This window comes from Hylobates moloch, unplaced genomic scaffold (genome assembly GCF_009828535.3).
Source record: "Hylobates moloch isolate HMO894 unplaced genomic scaffold, HMol_V3 SCAFFOLD_1, whole genome shotgun sequence".
In the NCBI taxonomy this organism is placed as follows: domain Eukaryota; kingdom Metazoa; phylum Chordata; class Mammalia; order Primates; family Hylobatidae; genus Hylobates; species Hylobates moloch.
In genome coordinates this window covers 52,262,302-52,282,365 of record NW_026652276.1, presented here as the reverse complement: position 1 = coordinate 52,282,365, position 20,064 = coordinate 52,262,302, and the positions used below count along the sequence as shown (strand labels likewise).

At 37.0% G+C, this 20,064-nt stretch overlaps 1 protein-coding gene across 1 annotated transcript; it reads right to left on the bottom strand.

Annotated features, from left to right (window-relative positions):
- Positions 1-12,293: 12,293 nt before the first annotated feature.
- MSTN (myostatin) lies at positions 12,294-19,320 on the bottom strand. Its single transcript, XM_032753366.2, has 3 exons — positions 18,814-19,320; positions 16,657-17,030; positions 12,294-14,224 (listed from the first exon to the last, which is right to left on the bottom strand). Exons 1-3 carry the CDS (start codon positions 19,184-19,186, stop codon positions 13,844-13,846), a joined length of 1,128 nt encoding a protein of 375 aa, XP_032609257.1. The 5' UTR covers positions 19,187-19,320; the 3' UTR covers positions 12,294-13,843.
- Between the last annotated feature and the right edge of the window lie 744 nt (positions 19,321-20,064).

Here is a 20,064-nt window from a genome sequence, read left to right as displayed (position 1 = left end):
GTAGATTATGACTTGGCACTCCTGAGCTGCCCACTGTAGTTTTGAGGTGATCTCAGTGTTTATGTTCCTTCCCCAACTTGGAGACAGAGAGGAAGGAATCTTAGTAGTGTTGTGGCTGAGGGTCATTTGCTTGTCTCCTGTGGTCTCCACCCAAGAGAGATACAGGTCAGCAATTGCTCAGTCCAGTCAGCCCAGAATGGAGTGTCTTTGTGCTGTAGGCCCCAGCCAGGGGTTTACTGCCTGGTGATGAGCAGTGTGGGGCCCACGGGAAATAGACTGGAGTCTCCCCGGGTTAACCGCAGCTTGTTTGAGATGTGGATAAGACACTTTGGGTCTTTGCTCTTTCGTTAGTTCAAGGGTGTCAAGGGCAGTTCTACTGCAGAGGCAGTAGCAGAGAGGCTTTTAGTTGCCCTGAGAGGCTCTGTCCAGGGAGTTGCCAAGTTGCTACTGGCTCGATAGCTCTGGTGGGGGGTGGCTGGAGGCCCAGAGCTGGAGGACCTACCTGGTGAGGAGATACTAGAATGGGCACCCACGTAACAGGCTGGTCACTTTTCTGTTGGGCTGCTGCAGTATGTTTGGGGCCTGCTCCAGTCCCTAGTTGCTTCATATTTTCCAGTTCCTGGAGATATTACCAGGGAAGGCTGTAAAACAGCAAAGATGGCAGCCTGTCCCTTTTTCTGGGAGCTTTGTCCCAGGGAGGTACAGGCCTGTTGCCGACCCAAAGTCACCTGTAGGAGGTGGCGGAGACCCTGGTTGGTAGGTCCCGCCCAATGAGGAGGAATGGGATCCAGGACCCTCTTACAAAAGCAGTCAGGTCACATTTGGTAGAGCAGCTGTGCTGTGCTGGGGTTCCACTTCAGTCCCCAGTTGCTTCAGTCACTCCAAAGCCTGAAAGCTAGAATGTCTAAGTCACTCAAACAGCAAACATGGTGGCACTCCCCTCCCTCTAAGAGTGCTGTCCCAAAAAGTTTACAAATCTCTATCAGCCAGATAACACTGGCAGGGGTGGCTGGAGGCCCCTGTTGGGAGGTCCCACCCAGTGAGGAGGAATGGGATTGGGACCCACTTAAAGAAACAGTCTGGCCACATTTTGGTGGAGCAGTTGTGCTGTGCTGGGGGATCCCTTCTATCCTTGGTCAGCTTGGGATCCCTTCTATCCCTGGTCAGCTCTCCAAAGCCCAAAGGCTAGACCAGCTAAGTCACCCAAACAGCAAAGATGGGGTCCCACCCCTCCCTCTGGAAGCACCATCCCAGGGGGATTTCAAATTTCTGTCAGCTGGAGAACATGGTTGGGTCATGGCTGAAGGCCCTGGCTGAGAGGTCCTGCTCAGTGAGGAGGAATGGGATTGGGCACCCACTGAAAGCAGCAGTTTGGCCATGTTTGGTAGAGCAGCTGTGCTGTGCTGGGGGATCCCTTTCCCCTGGCCCAGACTCTCCAAATCCTGAAGGCTGTAATGGCTAAGGCACCCAAACAGCAAAGATGGAAGCCCACCCCTAACTCCAAGAGCTCCTTCTAAGGGAGGCGCGATACTCCTACCATTGGCTGGAATTCCAAGCCAGTGGGTCTTATCTTGTGAGGTGCCATGGAAGTGGGGCCTGCAGGCTGTCACTGCTCAGCCGCCTCAGTTGAGCCTCTTTCCTAGGAGTATGTACGGGGGTCTAAACTCCCACTTTGCCAGAGCTGCAGCTACTTTTGCCAGAAAGCCTGAGTATCTAAGGCTCCAGGGTCTCTATCCTTGCCTGAACGGCTGCTCTACCAAGACTCCACATAGCTGTGTCTGTCAGACTGAAGGCCCTGGTGGAGTGGGTCCATAAGGAGATCTCCTGAGCCAGGGGTTGCAAAGATCAGTGGGAGAAGCATGATTTCCCGGGGTCGCACATTCACTCACTGCTTCCCTTGGTGTGGGAAGTTCTCCTGGCTCTGTGTTGTTCCTGGGTGGTCCATTGTCCTGTCTTGCTTTTCTTCATTCTCCATGGGTCAAGTTGTTTCCTTGATTAGTCCCAGTGTGAGTACCTGGATGTTTCAGTTGAAGGTGCTGTATTTACTTGCTCCTTCTGTTCCTCTCCAGGAGAGTCATGCACCTTAGCTGCTTCTAGTCAGCCATCTTGGCCGCTCCCATTCTGAATGAAGTTTCTTAGTTCTCTGTGATTTGGTTTTTTTACCTATAAAATACGTATAATAATAGCCTTACCTCTGCAGATAAGAGGATCATAGAAAACACTTTGAACAATGCATGGAATATAACAAGTGCTCAACTAATGGTGGCTATTAACATTCAGACCTTTATCACTTCTCCCCTTGACTAGTCATTGTAATTGAATTCATTTGTCCCCATTCCCACCCCTAGTCTCTTTCATTTATACTAGTATATAGAATTCAGAGGATCTGAGAATTGGTTGGGAAAAAATACATCTTTATTTTGACTTACATTTAACTGAAATTTGACATCTTTCCATTCTAGAAGTCCAATGCTCAGTGCGTCAGAGGCACCAGCATCTTTCCATTCTAAATATAGACTTGAAATGAGAGAATTATTCATAATATCTATGACTATGCCACTAACAAAAATCACAAATATCTAATATCAAATTGCAGTTGTTGCAGGTATCTCATTTATGCTTATCACTACTTTTAAGTTATGATAGTACTTTTTACTAGGTGGTGTTATTTATTTTATTAATAAGTTTTTGTGCTGTCAGCTTCTATTATATCCCACATTAAAAATATTTTGATAAGTTATAGTTCAATATGATTGGTTTCTTTTCTAAAACAATGAATTTAAACCATTATTCTGAGAAGTGATATACAGGTGTCACCAGATTTTAAAAGGGACTTTTACACACACACAAAAAAGGGCAACACACTTTATTTAAAGTGAGTTATTTTAAGAAAAATTACACATAACCATATTACTCCCTCCCATGATTTTAAAAGGGACTTTTACACACACACACACAAAAGGGCAACACACCTTATTTAAAGTGAGTTTTTTAAGAAAAATTACACATAACCATATTACTCCCTCCCATGTTTCACTGGGTCCCTTCACTGACAGTATCAAGTACAAACTCCTCAGGGAGACATACAAGGACATACAAGGAGTGTCCATTCACCCCTAAAGTCTCATTGCTTCTCACTCACTCCCCAAGATCCCCAGCCATTCTGAACTTCTCACAGGACCTGGAAGACACGCTGCTCTTTCATGCCTGCATTCACGTGTGTGTGTTTTTGTTGCTTTGTTTTTGGAATGCCCTTCTTCCTTCTTCTTTCCCATTTATTCCTTCTTACTTATCCATCAAACTTTTCTTCATCATTAAAGACATTGCTAACGTCTCCTCCTCTTTAAGTCCTTGTGAACTCCCAGTCCAGCGGAGGTGACTTTCCTCACTTCTCCCGCAGCACCCTGTGTGAGGATCCATGTAGTTGTCAGGACAAGTGTCAACTGGGTACTATTTGTCACATTTTATGAGGCTTTACTTTTACTGTTTACTTTTCTGCTCTCATTAGACTGTGTTTCCTTGAGAGAAGATTATGATTTATTCCTCTCCCCTTCTCTCTCCATAGTTCCCACGGTAGTACTAGTCTTGAACTCAATGAATGGGTGAAGTCTGATGGAACACCATCCCCCCACGTACAACCAGTATATATCCATAATAATTTTTTTTTTTTTTTTTTTGAGATGGAGTCTCACTCTGTTGCCCAGGCTGGAGTGCAGTGGCGCGATCTCGGCTCACTGCAAGCTCCGCCTCCTGGGTTCACGCCATTCTCCTGCCTCAGCCTGTCCGAGTAGCTGGGACTACAGGCGCCCGCCACCACGCCCGGCTAATTTTTTTTGTATTTTTAGTAGAGACGGGTTTCACCGTGGTCTCGATCTCCTGACCTCGTGATCCGCCCGCCTCGGCCTCCCAAAGTGCTGGGATTACAAGCGTGAGCCACCGCGCCCGGCCTATATCCATAGGAACACAAGTATGAATACAATTGATATGTTAGTTCAGAGGGAAAGTACCAGAGATATTCTGAATTGTTATTGTGCTCTCCTTTTCTGGGAATAGTGGAAGAAAATATTATTCCTTTGAGAGGCTGAATGACATACCGGGTGAGACTGGTCAACTAATGTAATGATAGAGAAGTTTTGTGTCTTTTGGGGGAAAAGATGTGTAAATTTTTTCCTCTGCAGTCATGGAAGAAAGGTATCTTGGCTTCAGTAGAGGAGACGGATGCTGTCCTAGAAGGACTATGTCCGACACCTGCATTTAAGGGGGTTAAAATATAATGATAGTAGACTCTTCAAAACTTTAATGAAAGAAATGGATGAATATGGGTAGGGTTGCAACTAGTTATTTCTGACCAGACAGAAACGTCAATCGTCATACTGTTTTCGCATTTATCTGATTTGATTATGGTTAGATTTCAAGGAGGTTCTTGATTTTACTCTAGGCATCCTGTGCTATTACTAAATTCTATGAAAATTATGTTTTAGATCTAAGAATTAAGAAAGAAAAACTTTTTATCTGAGGAATGCAAGCTCCTTTTAATTTAGGCTCAGAGAGGCATAAACTGTGACGGCATGTAACAGTAGTCATATCTCTCTCCCCCTCTGAGCTAAATAATGATCTCTTGAAGCCATTTGCTATATAGGCTCTAGACTAACTGACACCAAGTAACCATAGAATGCCATGTGCTAGACACCATAACTCATACGCTATAGTTTAGTCCAATCACTACTCAATGTTACTTCTATAAACCAATGAGAATTCCTGTCAGACAACTTTGTATCAGCCCACTCCTTCCTTCTTTTGCCTTTAAAAACCTGCTAGTACTCATTGACCATCCCCCCACGTACAACCAGTATATATCCATAATAATTTTTTTTTTTTTTTTTTTTGAGACAGAGTCTCACTCTGTTGCCCAGGCTGGAGTGCAGTGGCACGATCTTGGCTCACTGCAAGCTCCGCCTCCTGGGTTCACGCCATTCTCCTGCCTCAGCCTCTCCGAGTAGCTGGGACTACAGGCGCCCGCCACCACGCCCAGCTAATTTTTTTTGTATTTTTAGTAGAGACGGGTTTCACCGTGGTCTCGATGTCCTGACCTCGTGATCCGCCCGCCTCGGCCTCCCAAAGTGCTGGGATTACAAGCATGAGCCACCGCGCCCGGCCTATATCCATAATAATTAAAAAGAAAACATTTTTTAAAAAACCTTTCTGTAACAAAGGCTGAGTGGAGTACTCCCCAAGGCAACTTGGAAGTGTGTTTAAGGCTGCAGTTCTCAACCCTGGCTCAAATAAATTGCCTATATTAATTTTGCCTCCGTTTCTTTCTTTAGGTCAACAGAATCCGTGTGGTTATTAGGATATGTCCATTGGGCACCATTCCACATTTTATATCAGCAGGGAAAAAATAGCATTATAAATGGTAACAACTAAATAATCATGCTGAAGAAAAATAAATTGGATTCTTCCTTCACACTTATGACAAAATGGAGTTGAGATGAATTAAAGATTTTTAAAGTAAATAACTAAATCATTAAAGTATTAAAACAAAATATAAGATGCATTTTGGAATATACTCCTCACATAGAGGAGTAGGCCTTTCTAAGTATTACCAAAAAAACTGGAAGCCATAAATAAAGACTAAAGTATGTGACATCATACAAATATTTTTAAATTCTGCATTAAGAATGCAAGAAATCATAAAGTCAAAAGAGAAATAGAAATCTGGGAATAAAGAGTTGCAGTTTTTGTCATGCATAAAGGGCTATCTTCTTAAATACATAGATTTCTTTAAAGAAATACCAACAACCTAATAGAAAAAAATGAGTGAAGGATAAAAGCAATTACTAGAAAAGGAAGTACAAGCAATCCTTACTTAAAATACAGAAAGATTAATAACCTTACTTAAAATAAGAGAAATGCAATGAAACTCATGATCAGATGCCGTTTTTCACCTGTCAGACTAGAAATATAAATGATGAGGGTATGGGAAAATAGGTAATCTCATACATTATAATAAAAATATAAATTGGTACAACTTCTACAGAGTGCAAATTGTATTCATTAAAATTAAATATAATAATATTCTTTGATTCTGCAAAGGAAATTTTTCACGAACACACATGCAGTGTGGCTCCCTTTCTTCAATATACATGGACGTTGTCATGTAAACTGCAGTAGCCATCTTGTAGTTATAGAGACAACATCACAGCCAAACAAACACAATGAGCATGGCAGAGTGAAGCGGTGGAAAGCATTTAAGCCTTCACTGATATTACTAAGCTACCTATCATTCTCTACCTAGAGTTCCCTTACATCTGAACTTCTATGAGATAATCAGCTTTTCTATTAAGTCCTATTTGAATTGGGATTTCTGTTATTTACAGATGAATGTATTCTAAGTAGATAAATATGTGTATAGCATGTGTGTACACGCATGTATCATGTATATTTAGAGATACACATATATATCTACTAAATCAATCGTAACCATTTTCCTATATTTAGCATGTATGTTATTTCCAACCTTAAAAATAATAACTTTAATTTTACATAAATGTTTGCATTTTGTGGGGGGAGGATAAAATTTTATAAGTGAAATCACCATTAGAACCCCTAAGGATCTTGTTACTGTTAAAAGAACAACTTTTGAAAAATAAAGCAAGGTTTATTTGAACAAAGAACAATTTGCTAGTCAGGCAGCCCTCAGAACCAGAAGAGGTTGAGAGAGCTCTGCTGTGCAATGTAGACAGGCAGCATTTATAGACAGAAAATGGAAATGAAGTATAGAAACAGCTTGGTTGGTTATAGATCTGTGTTTGCCTTATTTGGACATGTTGCCTGCCTGAGACTGGCTGAAGCTCAGCTGCTGTGATTGGCTGACACGCAGCTATTTGTTATAAAATATACCCCCAAGTCAGGCTTTCAGTTTGTTTACTTAATAAGTCAGATTGCCCTTCAGTTACATAGGGAGATATGGAGGTTGCCTCAGGCCAAATTTAGTTTAATGTTAAAAATTGGAAGGTACTGGGCAGGGCCTTTTTACAGCTAATGTACAGTGCAGAGTGTTTATTTCTGATCACGCTTACTAATAACACTAGATATTAACATAAAATTTAGTGCAGTTGTAGGTGAAAGGATGTCATCTCATTTTAAGTTACATTTTTATCATTAGTGAGAATTAATAATGTGGTTTATTAAGAAGTTACATTTTTCCAGGATTCCACTTGTTGGATCAGAATCAGAAAAAAAAAGTAGCAAGTGCAAGGGTCTAGGCTCAGGTATCAAATATAAAGAAATAGTAAATAGAGCCAGTCAGTCAGAATCTATTTCTATATCTTTTCACTTAAAGATCTCATGAGCCGATGACAGGAGACAATTTGTTGGGAAGAGAGAGGCTTCAGACATTGGTATTTTTGTGATGCCCTCCCTCATGAGCTGAACTGGATGTAAGGAATTAGAGGTATTACACCCCTCCTAGAAGTTCAGACATTTGAGAACAGGGGGATATGGATTTTGTGCATCATTTTCTGTGTGAGGTCCGTGGAGAGGAGCTTCACTAGAGTGGTTCCCGATGATGCTGCATCTACAAAGTAGAAATGGTGATACAGCATGAGGAGGCTTCAAGTAAAAGCTGGTCAGTTTTGTAAGAAATCAAAAGTTACAGTTTTTCACACCTGAGTTAATGACTGTGAAAAATTGTATCTCTACATTTGTATTTCTTACATTATGTATATACCCATCATAGTCATTTATTAGTCGTGTGCCTCTCTGAGCCTCAACTTCCTCATTTCCAAAATGGAGATAATAATTCCTATATAATGTGATTTTCTTCTGTAAGTCATATTCATGAGTCTTGTCCAATTTCCTATAAGTAATTTATTCCTTACTAAGCTGAAGAGAATATATGAGGACAAAATACACTAACCAGGTAATGTACTAGGTAAGGCTGTGTCAATATATATATGGCCAGATTCCAGCCACAGTCACAATTGCTGCCCTGAGATGACACTGCTGTCTTTGGCCAGGATGAGGAATCTTTGGTCGAACATCTGTCTGGTCAAGCTGGATAGGGCTCACTGTTCATAGTCCACACACCTCTCTCAGTGAAGGAAGGATTTCTGCTGGCCCTGCAGTTGCAGAGCTATTTCTCCCATAAGAAACTTACTTGGTGCAATTTGTTTCAGTCACAGGTATGCACCCTGGCCAATGAGAAGATAGGAATCTCTTTAGGTTTGCATCAGTCCTTTGCAACTTTGGTGGAATTCTGTCTGACTGGTGCTGTAAGGAACTTAAGTTCACTGTAAGACACAGGTCTTGGTAGATTCTAGACTTTGGGACAATTTTACTGGCATATCTACAGACAAGGCATATCTAGAAGTAGGGAGGAGTACACTCATCTGCTTTTCTTATTTTATTTTTTATTTTATTTATTTATTTGTTTATTTATTTATTTATTTTTATTTATTTTTTTTTTGAGATGGAGTCTTGCTCTGTGGCCCAGGCTGGAGTGCAGTGGTGCAATCTCGGCTCACTGCAAGCTCTGCCTCCCGGGTTCAGGCCATTCTCCTGCCTCAGCCTCCTCAGTAGCTGGGATTACAGGCGCCCACCACCACGCCCGGCTAATTTTTTTGTATTTTTTAGTAGAGATGGTTTCACTGTGTTAGTCAGGATGGTCTCGATCTCCTGACCTCGTGATCTGCCTGCCTCAGCCTCCCAACGTGCTGGGATTATAGGCGTGATCTGCTTTTCTTTACTATAATTTTTATCCCATGGCACCTGGCCTCATTCAGAGCCCAAGATGACCTGGTGTTCCTCAGTAGAATTCTTCACCTAGGGTGCAGGCAGCCATATAATTCACTCCATTACTTGAGTTGCCTGAAAAGTATGCAGCTTTTCAGGAAGATATTCTTGAAGCTTGAAGCCTAGCAATTGCCTCAATGACCACTCAATTGTTTCCATGTAACAATTTTGATTTTCTCCCATAGTCACTTTAGTTTGCTCAGTAAACCAGTGTTTTATGCTTGATTGTCACCTTCAGAATTCTATGTCAGCATTATCAGGATCTCATGAAATCATGTAGGCATACTTTCTTGTATGGACATGTTTTGTTTTTGGCTGGTTGAGAGGTAATGCCAAGGTTTTGAGTTCCATGGGAATAGAGCCAAGAGACATTTGGCTTCTTAGACTTAGTGTCCGTGGGAGCGGATCTGAGAAAATCTTGTGGAGGATCTATGGCCCAAACCGCATAATCAAATTTTGTTCTGAATAGTGTCCTTCATAAGACGTTAAAGAGAAAACACCCTTAACACTTGTAGGAAAAGGTTTCTTAATAGAGTAATTTTGAATGGTTAGGATAACAAATTAAGGGGTTGAATTAGTGATTTAATCTTTTTTACATTTTTGGTTTAAAGTTACCATTAAGATAAATTGAGTCAAATATAGCTGTTAGCCCTTCTCAGGAGACGTTTTCAACAGATCTCATTAGGATCAGAATCTGGTATTATGTTTTACATTTCTATAAATTAATACTAGTGAATAATATTTTGCCTATAATGCATATATAGAACTAATAAAATGACATTTTATTAAAGTTGATTTTTAAGAAAGTGTATGTGTGTGCTTATTTAAAACATCAACTTTATTATGAAGCAGAAAATAGCATAATACTGTTAAATACCTTTCTTTTAGTAATCCAAAAGTGGAATCAATGAAAATAAAGCATGTGTGTCTTGCATCGTTGCCAAACTATACAGTTCCATATCAGGAATACTTAGTGTAATGTTAAACCTGACATAAGCCAGTCAACCTTTATAAGTTATCTTGTTAAAGAGTTGTCTGTCGTCATTATATATACATTTTATGCCTGGGCAGCCTCATATGTAAAATCTTACATTCAAGAACATCTTGCGTTCATGACAGGATGTGATACTATTGAAGTATTTTGATGTGTAATCTAGGAAAAAATATTTAAATATTACCTCTGTCTAGTGTTTCCAATGGCAACCAAGATAAACTTGCTATAAACCATGCATGCTATCTAACATAAATATACTCATTTTCCAAATACTTCCTCTGCAAGATGCCATCGAGGCATGAATGGTACTAAATTTAGTACCATTTTTCATTGCTCGACATCTTACTCAGGAATGACTAAAATAGTATAGTTTGCTTTGATACGTTTTGCAGTGTGTAAACTGGAACTGAATGACCATGCAAATGAAATTTCAACACTCTATGTCACATGCCAGACAAGTCATGACTTGCCTATCATTGCCTATAGTTTCATTTCTTAGTTATATTATTGGTGTTTTATTTTTAAAAGTGATCATTTGATATTTGAAATGGATTTTATCATATTATAGTTTAATCAATATTTGAATTTAGATTTCTATTTGTATATAATTAATATACAAATAGAAATTATTGAAATGACACTTATATTAATTATACACTATTTAGCAATATTAACACATAGAATTTTAATTATCTTCCTCATTAAACTTAGTCACTGCTTTATAACTAAGTTACTAAACTGATGGAGGGTGGAGAGGAGGAATCACTTAAAAAATATTTATATATGTTACTGCACTTAAGGATTTCTAGGTACTTTACAACTGTTTTGCAATTCAATTTGAAAATTGGTGCCCACAAAGTTCAGATAAGTGTACCAGTTTCATTAAGTGGTGAGAAAAAAATGTAGCTTCCTTGTGTCTCTGTGGCTTCAGTAGAACTTGTAACTCTAGGACCATATACCCTTGCCAACTGCAATGCATTTGGAAATTGAACCTATGAAAACATATAAATAGTTTTCAGGTCAAGACAAAAACAAGAAATAGGGAAAGGATTCCCTATTTAATAAATGGTGCTGGGAAAACTGGCTAGCCATATGTAGAAAGCTGAAACTGGATCCTTTCCTTACACCTTATACAAAAATTAATTCAAGATGGATTAAAGACTTAAATGTTAGGCCTAAAACCATAAAAACCCTAGAAGAAAACCTAGGCAATACCATTCAGAACATAGGCATGGGCAAGGACTTCATGTCTAAAACACCAAAAGCAATGGCAACAAAAGCCAAAATTGACAAATGGGATCTAATTAAACTAAAGAGCTTCTGCGCAGCAAAAGAAACTATCATCAGAGTGAACAGGCAACCTACAGAATGGGAGAAAATTTTTGCAATCTACTCATCTGACAAAGGGCTAATATCCAGAATCTACAGTGAACTCCAACAAATTTACAAGGAAAAAACAACCCCATCGAAAAGTGGGTGAAGGATATGAACAGACACTTCTCAAAAGAAGACATTTATGCAGCCAACAGACACATGAAAAAATGCTCATCATCACTGGCCATCAGAGAAATGCAAGTCAAAACCACAATGAGATACCATCTCACACCAGTTAGAAAGGCGATCACTAAAAAGTCAGGAAACAACAAGTGCTGGAGAGGATGTGGAGAAATAGGAACACTTTTATAGGAACACCATTGTGGAAGTCAGTGTGGCGATTCCTCAAGGATCTAGAACTAGAAATACCATTTGATCCAGCCATCCCATTACTGGGTATATACCCAAAGGATTATAAATCATGCTGCTATAAAGACACATGCACACATATGTTTATTGCAGCACTATTCACAATAGCAAAGACTTGGAACCAAGCCAAATATCCAACAATGATAGACTGGATTAAGAAAGTGTGGCACATATACACCATGGAATACTGTGCAGACATAAAAAATGATGAATTCATGTCCTTTGTAGGGACATGGATGAAGCTGGAAACCATCATTCTCAGCAAACTATCGCAAGGACAAAAAACCAAACACCACATGTTCTCACTCATAGGTGGGAATTGCACAGTGAGAACACATGGACACAGGAAGGGGAACATCACACACCAGGGCCTGTTGTGGGGTGGGGGGAGGGGGGAGGGATAGCATTTGGAGATATACCTAACGTTAAATGACAAGTTACTGGGTGCAGCACACCAACATGGCACATGTATACATATGTAACTAACCTGCATGTTGTGCACATGTACCCTAAAACTTAAAGTATAATTTAAAAAAACAAAGTAAAATAAAAGAGAAATGAAACAGATATAACTAGTCCTTGCTTTCGTATGTGTAAAGCAACTTGACCAGGACCAATTTAATAGGAATTTAACTCTGAGAACCAGAGTAGCAGACCTAAAATTCCTCAACCATTAGGCTTTTATAATAAAGTCTAAACCATTAGACTTTTATAATAAAGTGAAAATCAGAAATCCAGAATTAATCATTAGAATAAAAACTGTTGTCTTTCAAAAATGTGAAAACACTTTAATATAACTTATATTGTTTCTACAAATTAGATGTAAGAAATAATTTCATTTAGTCATAGTACAATAAATTTGATTAACAAAATCCCAATTTACAAAATAGAAGTAAATAAATGCAGAAATATATTCATTATCAAATTATAAAAGTAACAGTTATTGTTGAGATAGCATCAGTTTATTCTTCATTTCAGATAATAGAGTCAATTATTTTGGTATGCTCAGTAATGTTTTTGCAAGTATTAAAATAATGGAACGTTGAGATTTAAACACAATGACAGTAAACCATTGAAATTTCAAATTCACATTATACAGCCTACATGAATCCAAAAGTGAATGTTAATCATGTAAAAAAATATAAAATGATTGTAATATAACCATCTAATCATTAACATATGGAGTTTTAAGACCACTATTTAATCTGCTAATTTGCTCTGAAATATAAGTAGTTGCTTTTCTGTGATGCATGACATGTCTTTGTGCCTTAGTACTTAATTTGAAATGTCCTTAGTGTAAAAATATACCAAAGTAAATAAAAAAGGAGACACTTATTTACAAAACAATATTGTATACATATTATATAAATGCATTGTTTCAGTCTTTTATACAATATTGATAGAGTCGATCATTTCTATTATTTTACCATAAAAACTGCAGTATTGCAAAGGCAGTGTTGTAATTTTCCAAAGACAAAATTACATACTTCTCCAAGTATGTTATTTTGACATTTCGATAAAAACAAATACCATTTGACTGCCTTTTAAGATAATGCAGTTTCTCCAAGTATGCTACAGAATTGAAAGGCAACCTCTAGCAAAATGATTCTTCTTACATTAAAGAAAATCCATTCCTCATTTGGAGGTGTAGGAAAATGCACCTGAAGAAAAGAGAAACTTACTATTTTACTGAATGTTTTTTATGTGATAAACCTGGTAGCCTCAGACATTCAGCCTATTGTATTAGCACCATTGGCGTGGATTGTTAATGTACTGTGTCAATTATAATAGGAATGGAAATTGCATATGCTGCACCATCCCTATTTTTGTGGAATTTTATCTTACCAAGTATAGTACCATACAATATAAATTCAAGTGTTTAAGGATGATTCGAATGATGGTATATAACAATCCTGCATTTTACCAATGCTGTGTGTAGATTTTTCTGTAAATATTAAACAAAACTGTAAAGAAATAGACTTTAAAGCATACTCCTTTAATTCATCAGAACACAAGGAGAATCGCTTTCATTTCCTCACCGATGTTGTAATATATAGGAACATAAATGTAATTTGATCTCCTTCTAGCTCAAAAACTCTGGAAATCATAAAACTTTCTTGTATGATTTGTTTGGATGGTTAAATGCCAACCATTGCATATATTCCCCCTTTTAGTTTATATACTGTAGCTTATGCTTAAGTGACTATAGCATACTCTAGACCTATAGCCTGTGGTACTTAATTTCACAGCTTCAAAATTGTTGAGGGGAAAACCTTCCATGTTTTAGGAAGTTATGAACACTTAATATAAATCTCATGAGCACCCGCAACGGTCTACTACCATGGCTGGAATTTTCCCATATATTATTTGTTCTTTGCCATTAAAATATAGCATATTAATTGGAGACATCTTTGTGGGAGTACAGCAAGGGCCTGCTGAACCTCTGGGGTTTGCTTGGTGTACCAGATGAGTATGAGGATATTTTTGTAAAAATACAAATTCACACTCTCCAGAGCAGTAATTGGCCTTATATCTTTTAGGAGCGATAATCCAATCCCATCCAAAAGCTTCAAAATCCACAGTTAGAGGGTAACGGCAGCATCGCGATTCTGTTGAGTGCTCATCACAGTCAAGACCAAAATCCCTTCTGGATCTTTTTGGTGTGTCTGTTACCTTGACCTCTAAAAAGGGATTCTGTTTGAAAAGGAAAGAACAATCAGTAATATCAATAGACCTGGAGACACTTTTCTACCTACCTTAAGAAGTCATTGTTGAAGAAATAAACTAATAATTTTGCTCATACCACATTTATTTTTAAAAGGCACAGCATTAAGGAATGTTAATTTACACTAGGCTTGATTTTCCCCTTATGTCTCAGAAGAATTTAACAGCAATACAAATTCCCCTAAGGTCAGTTCCGTGTCTTTTAAATTTTTATTTTTCCAAGTTTGAGTACCAGACTGCCTGGCACATAATGGATGTCCTGAAAATATTTATGGGAAGAAAGAGAGGGAAGGAAGAAAGGAGAGAGAGAGGAGAAGAAGGAGAAGTGGGGAATGAAGGAAAGACCTGAGCTCCCTCTCTTCTTGCTTCCTGATTAAATGTGTTGGCTAAATATGCCTGGTAACTCCTGGAGGGTTAGGTATAGTCATCCATTCTCCTCACTCAGGAAAACTTGGACAATAAAGCCAGGGCAAAATAGGGAAGGACAAATTCAGAAGAAGAGACGATGATATTTCCTTTATTCTTTCACTGGAAAATGTTTCTATTCAGATATTCAAAAATTTGTTGGTTCTGTCTCTGCCCCAATCTTTTAATGCATTTGAGACTTTGTTTCCCTTTACATGAAAAAATCTGAGGAATACAACATATTAACCACTGGACATATTATCAATTTTGATCATTAAAATGCTACCTATAAAAAGGAACACTTTCTTAAATAATTGACAGTAGTTTTTAACCCATATCTAAATGAAAATAGCTCTGGCAGTGTTATTTAAGACTGTCAAAAATAATAATATCATTTTGGGAGTCATTAACATTTAAAGTAGCATATATAAAGGAAACTAGATCATTTAGAAAATTGTATAGTCTTTTAGACACCTGCACACGTATGTTTATCGCAGCATAATGCACAGTTGTAAAGATATGGAACCAGCCTGGTGCCCATCAGCGGATGAATGGATAAAGGAAATGTGGTATATATACACCATGGAATACTATTTAACCATAAAAAAGAGTGAAGTAATGTCTTTTGCAGCAAATTAGATGGAGCTGGAGACCATTATTCGAAGGGAATGGAAAACCAAATACCATATGTTCTCACTTGTAAGTGCGAGCTAAGCTATGGGTACGCAAAGACATACAGAGTAGTATAAGGTACTTTGGAGACTCAGAAGGGGTTGAGGGATTAAAAACTACATATTGGGTACAATATACACTACTTGGAGTGATGGGTGCACTTAAGCCTCAGACTTCACCACTGTACAATTCATCTGTGTAGCCACAAACCACTTGTACCCCCCAACATATTGAAGTAAAACGTGTGTGTATAAATATACATATACACATATATAATAAAAAAGTAATACAAATGAAAAAATATTGTATAGTATTTTGAAGAATGTTTTATTTAGAGTAGATCTGATCTGCTAATTATATCATCTTTATAACTAAGATCATTGAAAGATTACAAAGGTAACGTTTGTTGTTTACAAGTATAATCTTCTTTTGTAAATTATATCAATAGATGAATGTAAAAAGATGTGATCACATTAAGTATTTGAAAACAGAAGTAAACAGAAATTTAGGTAAGCCAGAAGAGTAACCCTAAATTTGTACTAGGAATTAAAATGGTTTTTATTAATTTTTGTTATATATAAGGTATTGTCATTTACTTGGCCTGATACTAAATTAGTTGGCCTTCCCTAAGTCAACTTTTGCACAAGAATGCTAAGGCAGCTCAGAAATAAGCTAGGTGGCAAAGGTTAATTGGCCACCTAGGCATGTAAATTGAAGTTTTATTAGGAGTATTCCATAAAGAGATATATACACACATCAGTGCATCAACATCCTACAAATAATGAACATATTTATCATGAGGAATCTTAAATGTATTTAATAAAGTATAAGCCTATAAATATCACTCTTAATTTCTCTGAATAAAACATTTAATTATAATTTTAAAAGGTTTATCTGTTTTATGCTAAGCCAAACATTTTAACACATTTGGCACCCTTCTGGGAGAAAAAAATAATGTTTGGATTTGTTGGTTTATGTAGAAATCCACTATATAGAGTTAATATTTTAATTCATACAGTCATGTATCATATTAATGAAAGGCACTTTATATTTCATTCCCAATTCAAAAGGACTTCTTAAGAAATTAAGAAGTATGGTATAATTGTTTTCTAAAATCTTGATGCAAAGTCAGAGGATCAAGGGAATGTTTCATAGGATATGAAATTGGACGCCTACTTTTATTGGGTACAGGGCTACCGTTGGGGTAAGATACCTTTGTCTAGCTTATGAGCTTAGGGAATTTGTAGCTATTTTCCACTGTTGTTTATTCATATTATGAATAAAAACATAAGGTTATTACAATGTTATTTTCAGTTATCACTTACCAGCCCATCTTCTCCTGGTCCTGGGAAGGTTACAGCAAGATCATGACCATTCTCATCTAAAGCTTTTATTTCAATGCCTAAGTTGGATTCAGGTTGTTTGAGCCAATTTTGCAACACTGTCTTCACATCAATGCTCTGCCAAATACCAGTGCCTGGGTTCATGTCAAGTTTCAGAGATCGGATTCCAGTATACCTTGTACCGTCTTTCATAGGTTTGATGAGTCTCAGGATTTGCACAAACACGGTTGTAGGAGTCTCGACGGGTCTCAAATATATCCATAGTTGGGCCTTTACTACTTTATTGTATTGTATTTTAGAGCTAAATTTAAAGAAGCAACATTTGGGTTTTCCATCCACTTGCATTAGAAAATCAGCTATAAATGAATAAGAAAAGAAGAGTTACTGAAATTATTTCCCATTAACAAAACCCCTCCATATTAATAGTTGAGCATTTTTAAAAATTAAGATAATGTATGCCTATGCAGTCTTTTAAAATGAAATACTGTGTGGAACTTTATAACTCAGAAAAAAATGTCAAAGAAAATCATTACCCTAGCTTTTCAGAATTTTTCAGACGTATGTATTTTCAGCTGTTCGTCAGGAATCTATTCCCCTTCCAGAGAACTATGGACAAAGGAAGGTTCTATGAAGTAATGAACACTGAATGAAATTTTAAAATGATGATGATTAGAGAGAACAAGAGACACTGTGGAGGAACAACCACTTAGAATTCTTTGGGAATCTGAGTAGTTACACTTACTGAGCAGCTGTACCAATCAGTCTGGAAGAAGGAACCCTTCCCCCAGGCCTGAATTACCTGGGGACAAGACACACTGAGCAACTTACTGAGCCTCGGGAATTAGTAGAAAACACAGTACATCTGTTACATTTTGGCTTTGGAATAGCCTTTTAAAGGAGCAAAACTAAGCAGATAATTAACACAAAAATTTTGATGTTATATTCAGGCTATCTCGAAAGCTTGAAAGTATTGTCTTTAGGGCCAGGCTGTCATGTAAGCACAAGCACTAACAATTTCTTTTATTTTGGTTTTCCAAAATTGTCTATAAAAGGTAAATCTACTCCAGACCTATTTGATAGCGGAGTCTTAAATGGAAATTCTTTGCTGCATTGTAACCTGATTACTTAATAAGGGAAACAATATTTTAAAACTGTTTTGAGTCTTGTTTAAAGTATATAAAGCATTGTATTAAAGCAAGATAACAGGTAACACAAAATTTTTCTTGCCATGCCTTCTCTGTCAAGGTGCCTGTTTCTCTTTTCTGGAGAAAGTATTCTTTTGAGCTGACTGCAAAAGGAATTGTATGAAATATGTTATCTGTCAGAAGCAGTGTAGATCCCACAGGTAAAAGCCCTCCCTCTCAGGAAGAATAAAATATTTTAGAAGGTTATTAAGTACTGTGCCTGCTTGGAAGTACACAAACCGGGTACTCTCAACAATAGTACTACGGTCAAGGTACAAGGAGGACTTTGTGAGCCATAACCTACCCAATTAAAATGTTTATTTCTTAGGCATTTTCTAATATTTAATTCATGATGATTATTAAGCTATGTTTACTTCATTATTGTTCTTACTAATACATTAAGATATTTAATTTTTTCATACTCTTCAGTGTAATAGCTTTCAATATTAAATTTTTAACTGTGAAGACCAAAAAAAATACTGAGAGAGTTTCAAATAACAGAAATCACTTTAGGTTTTCAGCAGTGCTCAAGTAAGCTTAAACATCCAGCAATTTCTTTTTTTTCTGTTATTAGTGAAAAAAACATTTTACACAACCAAATACAATTATAAAATCTAATGTAAGTTTTTAACATTGCTTGTAGTATCTCCCAGTCCTTGCCTTGGTGGTATTACTGTGAAAGCATAAGCATGCTATCTATATTTGCCTTATTAAACTAATGCTATGCAAGTATTTTATTTTTTAGTTTTGTGTCTCTATAAGAAAACAAATAATGCAGCAGATTTTTGTCTCATCAACATATTCTCATGCAATCTTGAAAAAGAGAAACTCTTTTCCTTTCTACTTACATACAGGCCAACAGCTTGTTAAAAGAGCCTGAAAATAGATCTGTTTCTCATAAACACTAGAATAACAGTCAGCAGAACTGTTGATATACACTAATAGGACTACTTACACTCTGTAGGCATGGTAATGATTGTTTCCGTTGTAGCGTGATAATCGTCATCTTCCAAAGAGCCATCACTGCTGTCATCCCTCTGGACATCATACTGATCAATCAGTTCCCGGAGTGGAGGAGCTTTGGGTAAAAGTTGTCTTATAGCATCTTTGCTGATGTTAGGAGCTGTTTCCAGACGAAGTTTACTGAGGATTTGTATTTTAATGGCTTCTATTCTTGAAGATTTAGTGTTTTGTCTCCAAGTACATGCATTACACAGCCCCTCTTTTTCCACATTTTCTTTTTGCTCACTGTTTTCATTTAGATCCACTGGACCAGCAACAATCAGCATAAACAGGTAAATATAAACACAGAGTTGCAGTTTTTGCATGATTTTAAAATCAATATAATCTTTTTTTCTTGTTCTTGTTTCTTCCTTTTACTTTTCCTTTGCTTTTGAGTAATGCCAAGCAAAATTTTAATGCATGTACAGTCTGAGAGACAACTTGCCACACCAGTGAATCTTTTATACTGTATTCCAAGTGGCTTTTTATATTCCAACTTAGATGAGACAAGTGTCGTCAGGATCTATGATTGGCTCATGCTCCACAATGAATCTCGCTGTCAGAGGTTAAAACCCTGTCTGTCACAAGTCACCAAGCAGTATTTTGTTACAGTCAAGGGTGAGCTGATTCATTTGACTACTTCATAAAAGAAATAAATCTACAAATAATAAAAGATATTTGTGACATTTGAAAAACAAAAGTCTATGTTGGCAATAATATAAACTATACTTAAATCTTATTAATCCTCACACAACTCTTATTGTAATTTAAATAAGTCAATTTTAATTTATACTACATACTTAAAATATGAAATATTGCTTCCTCAAAAACTAAAATGATTTTATATTGTTTAGGCAAGCATTTGAAGTAAAAAATATTTTTATTTGTTGTATTAAATTATTTTTAGTGCCAAGTAATTAGGAAAATAAAAATTAGGAAGACCTGAATTAAAAGTTGAGATTATGATACTAGTAGAGAATTTTCATCTATAATTTGAGAAACTTGTTTTCTGACTAAATTCTTAGTAAATATTGAAAGTCATTCTTATTATAATATATTGTGCATGGAATTATTTTTACATAGTTTAATGTCTTTTATTAATATGAAAATTATACTGAACTTTTGACTGAGTGCTATTATTTCCTATTCTAAAGATGCAGATTAATATAACTCAGTAGATGTGTTTTTCATTGTTTATTACCAA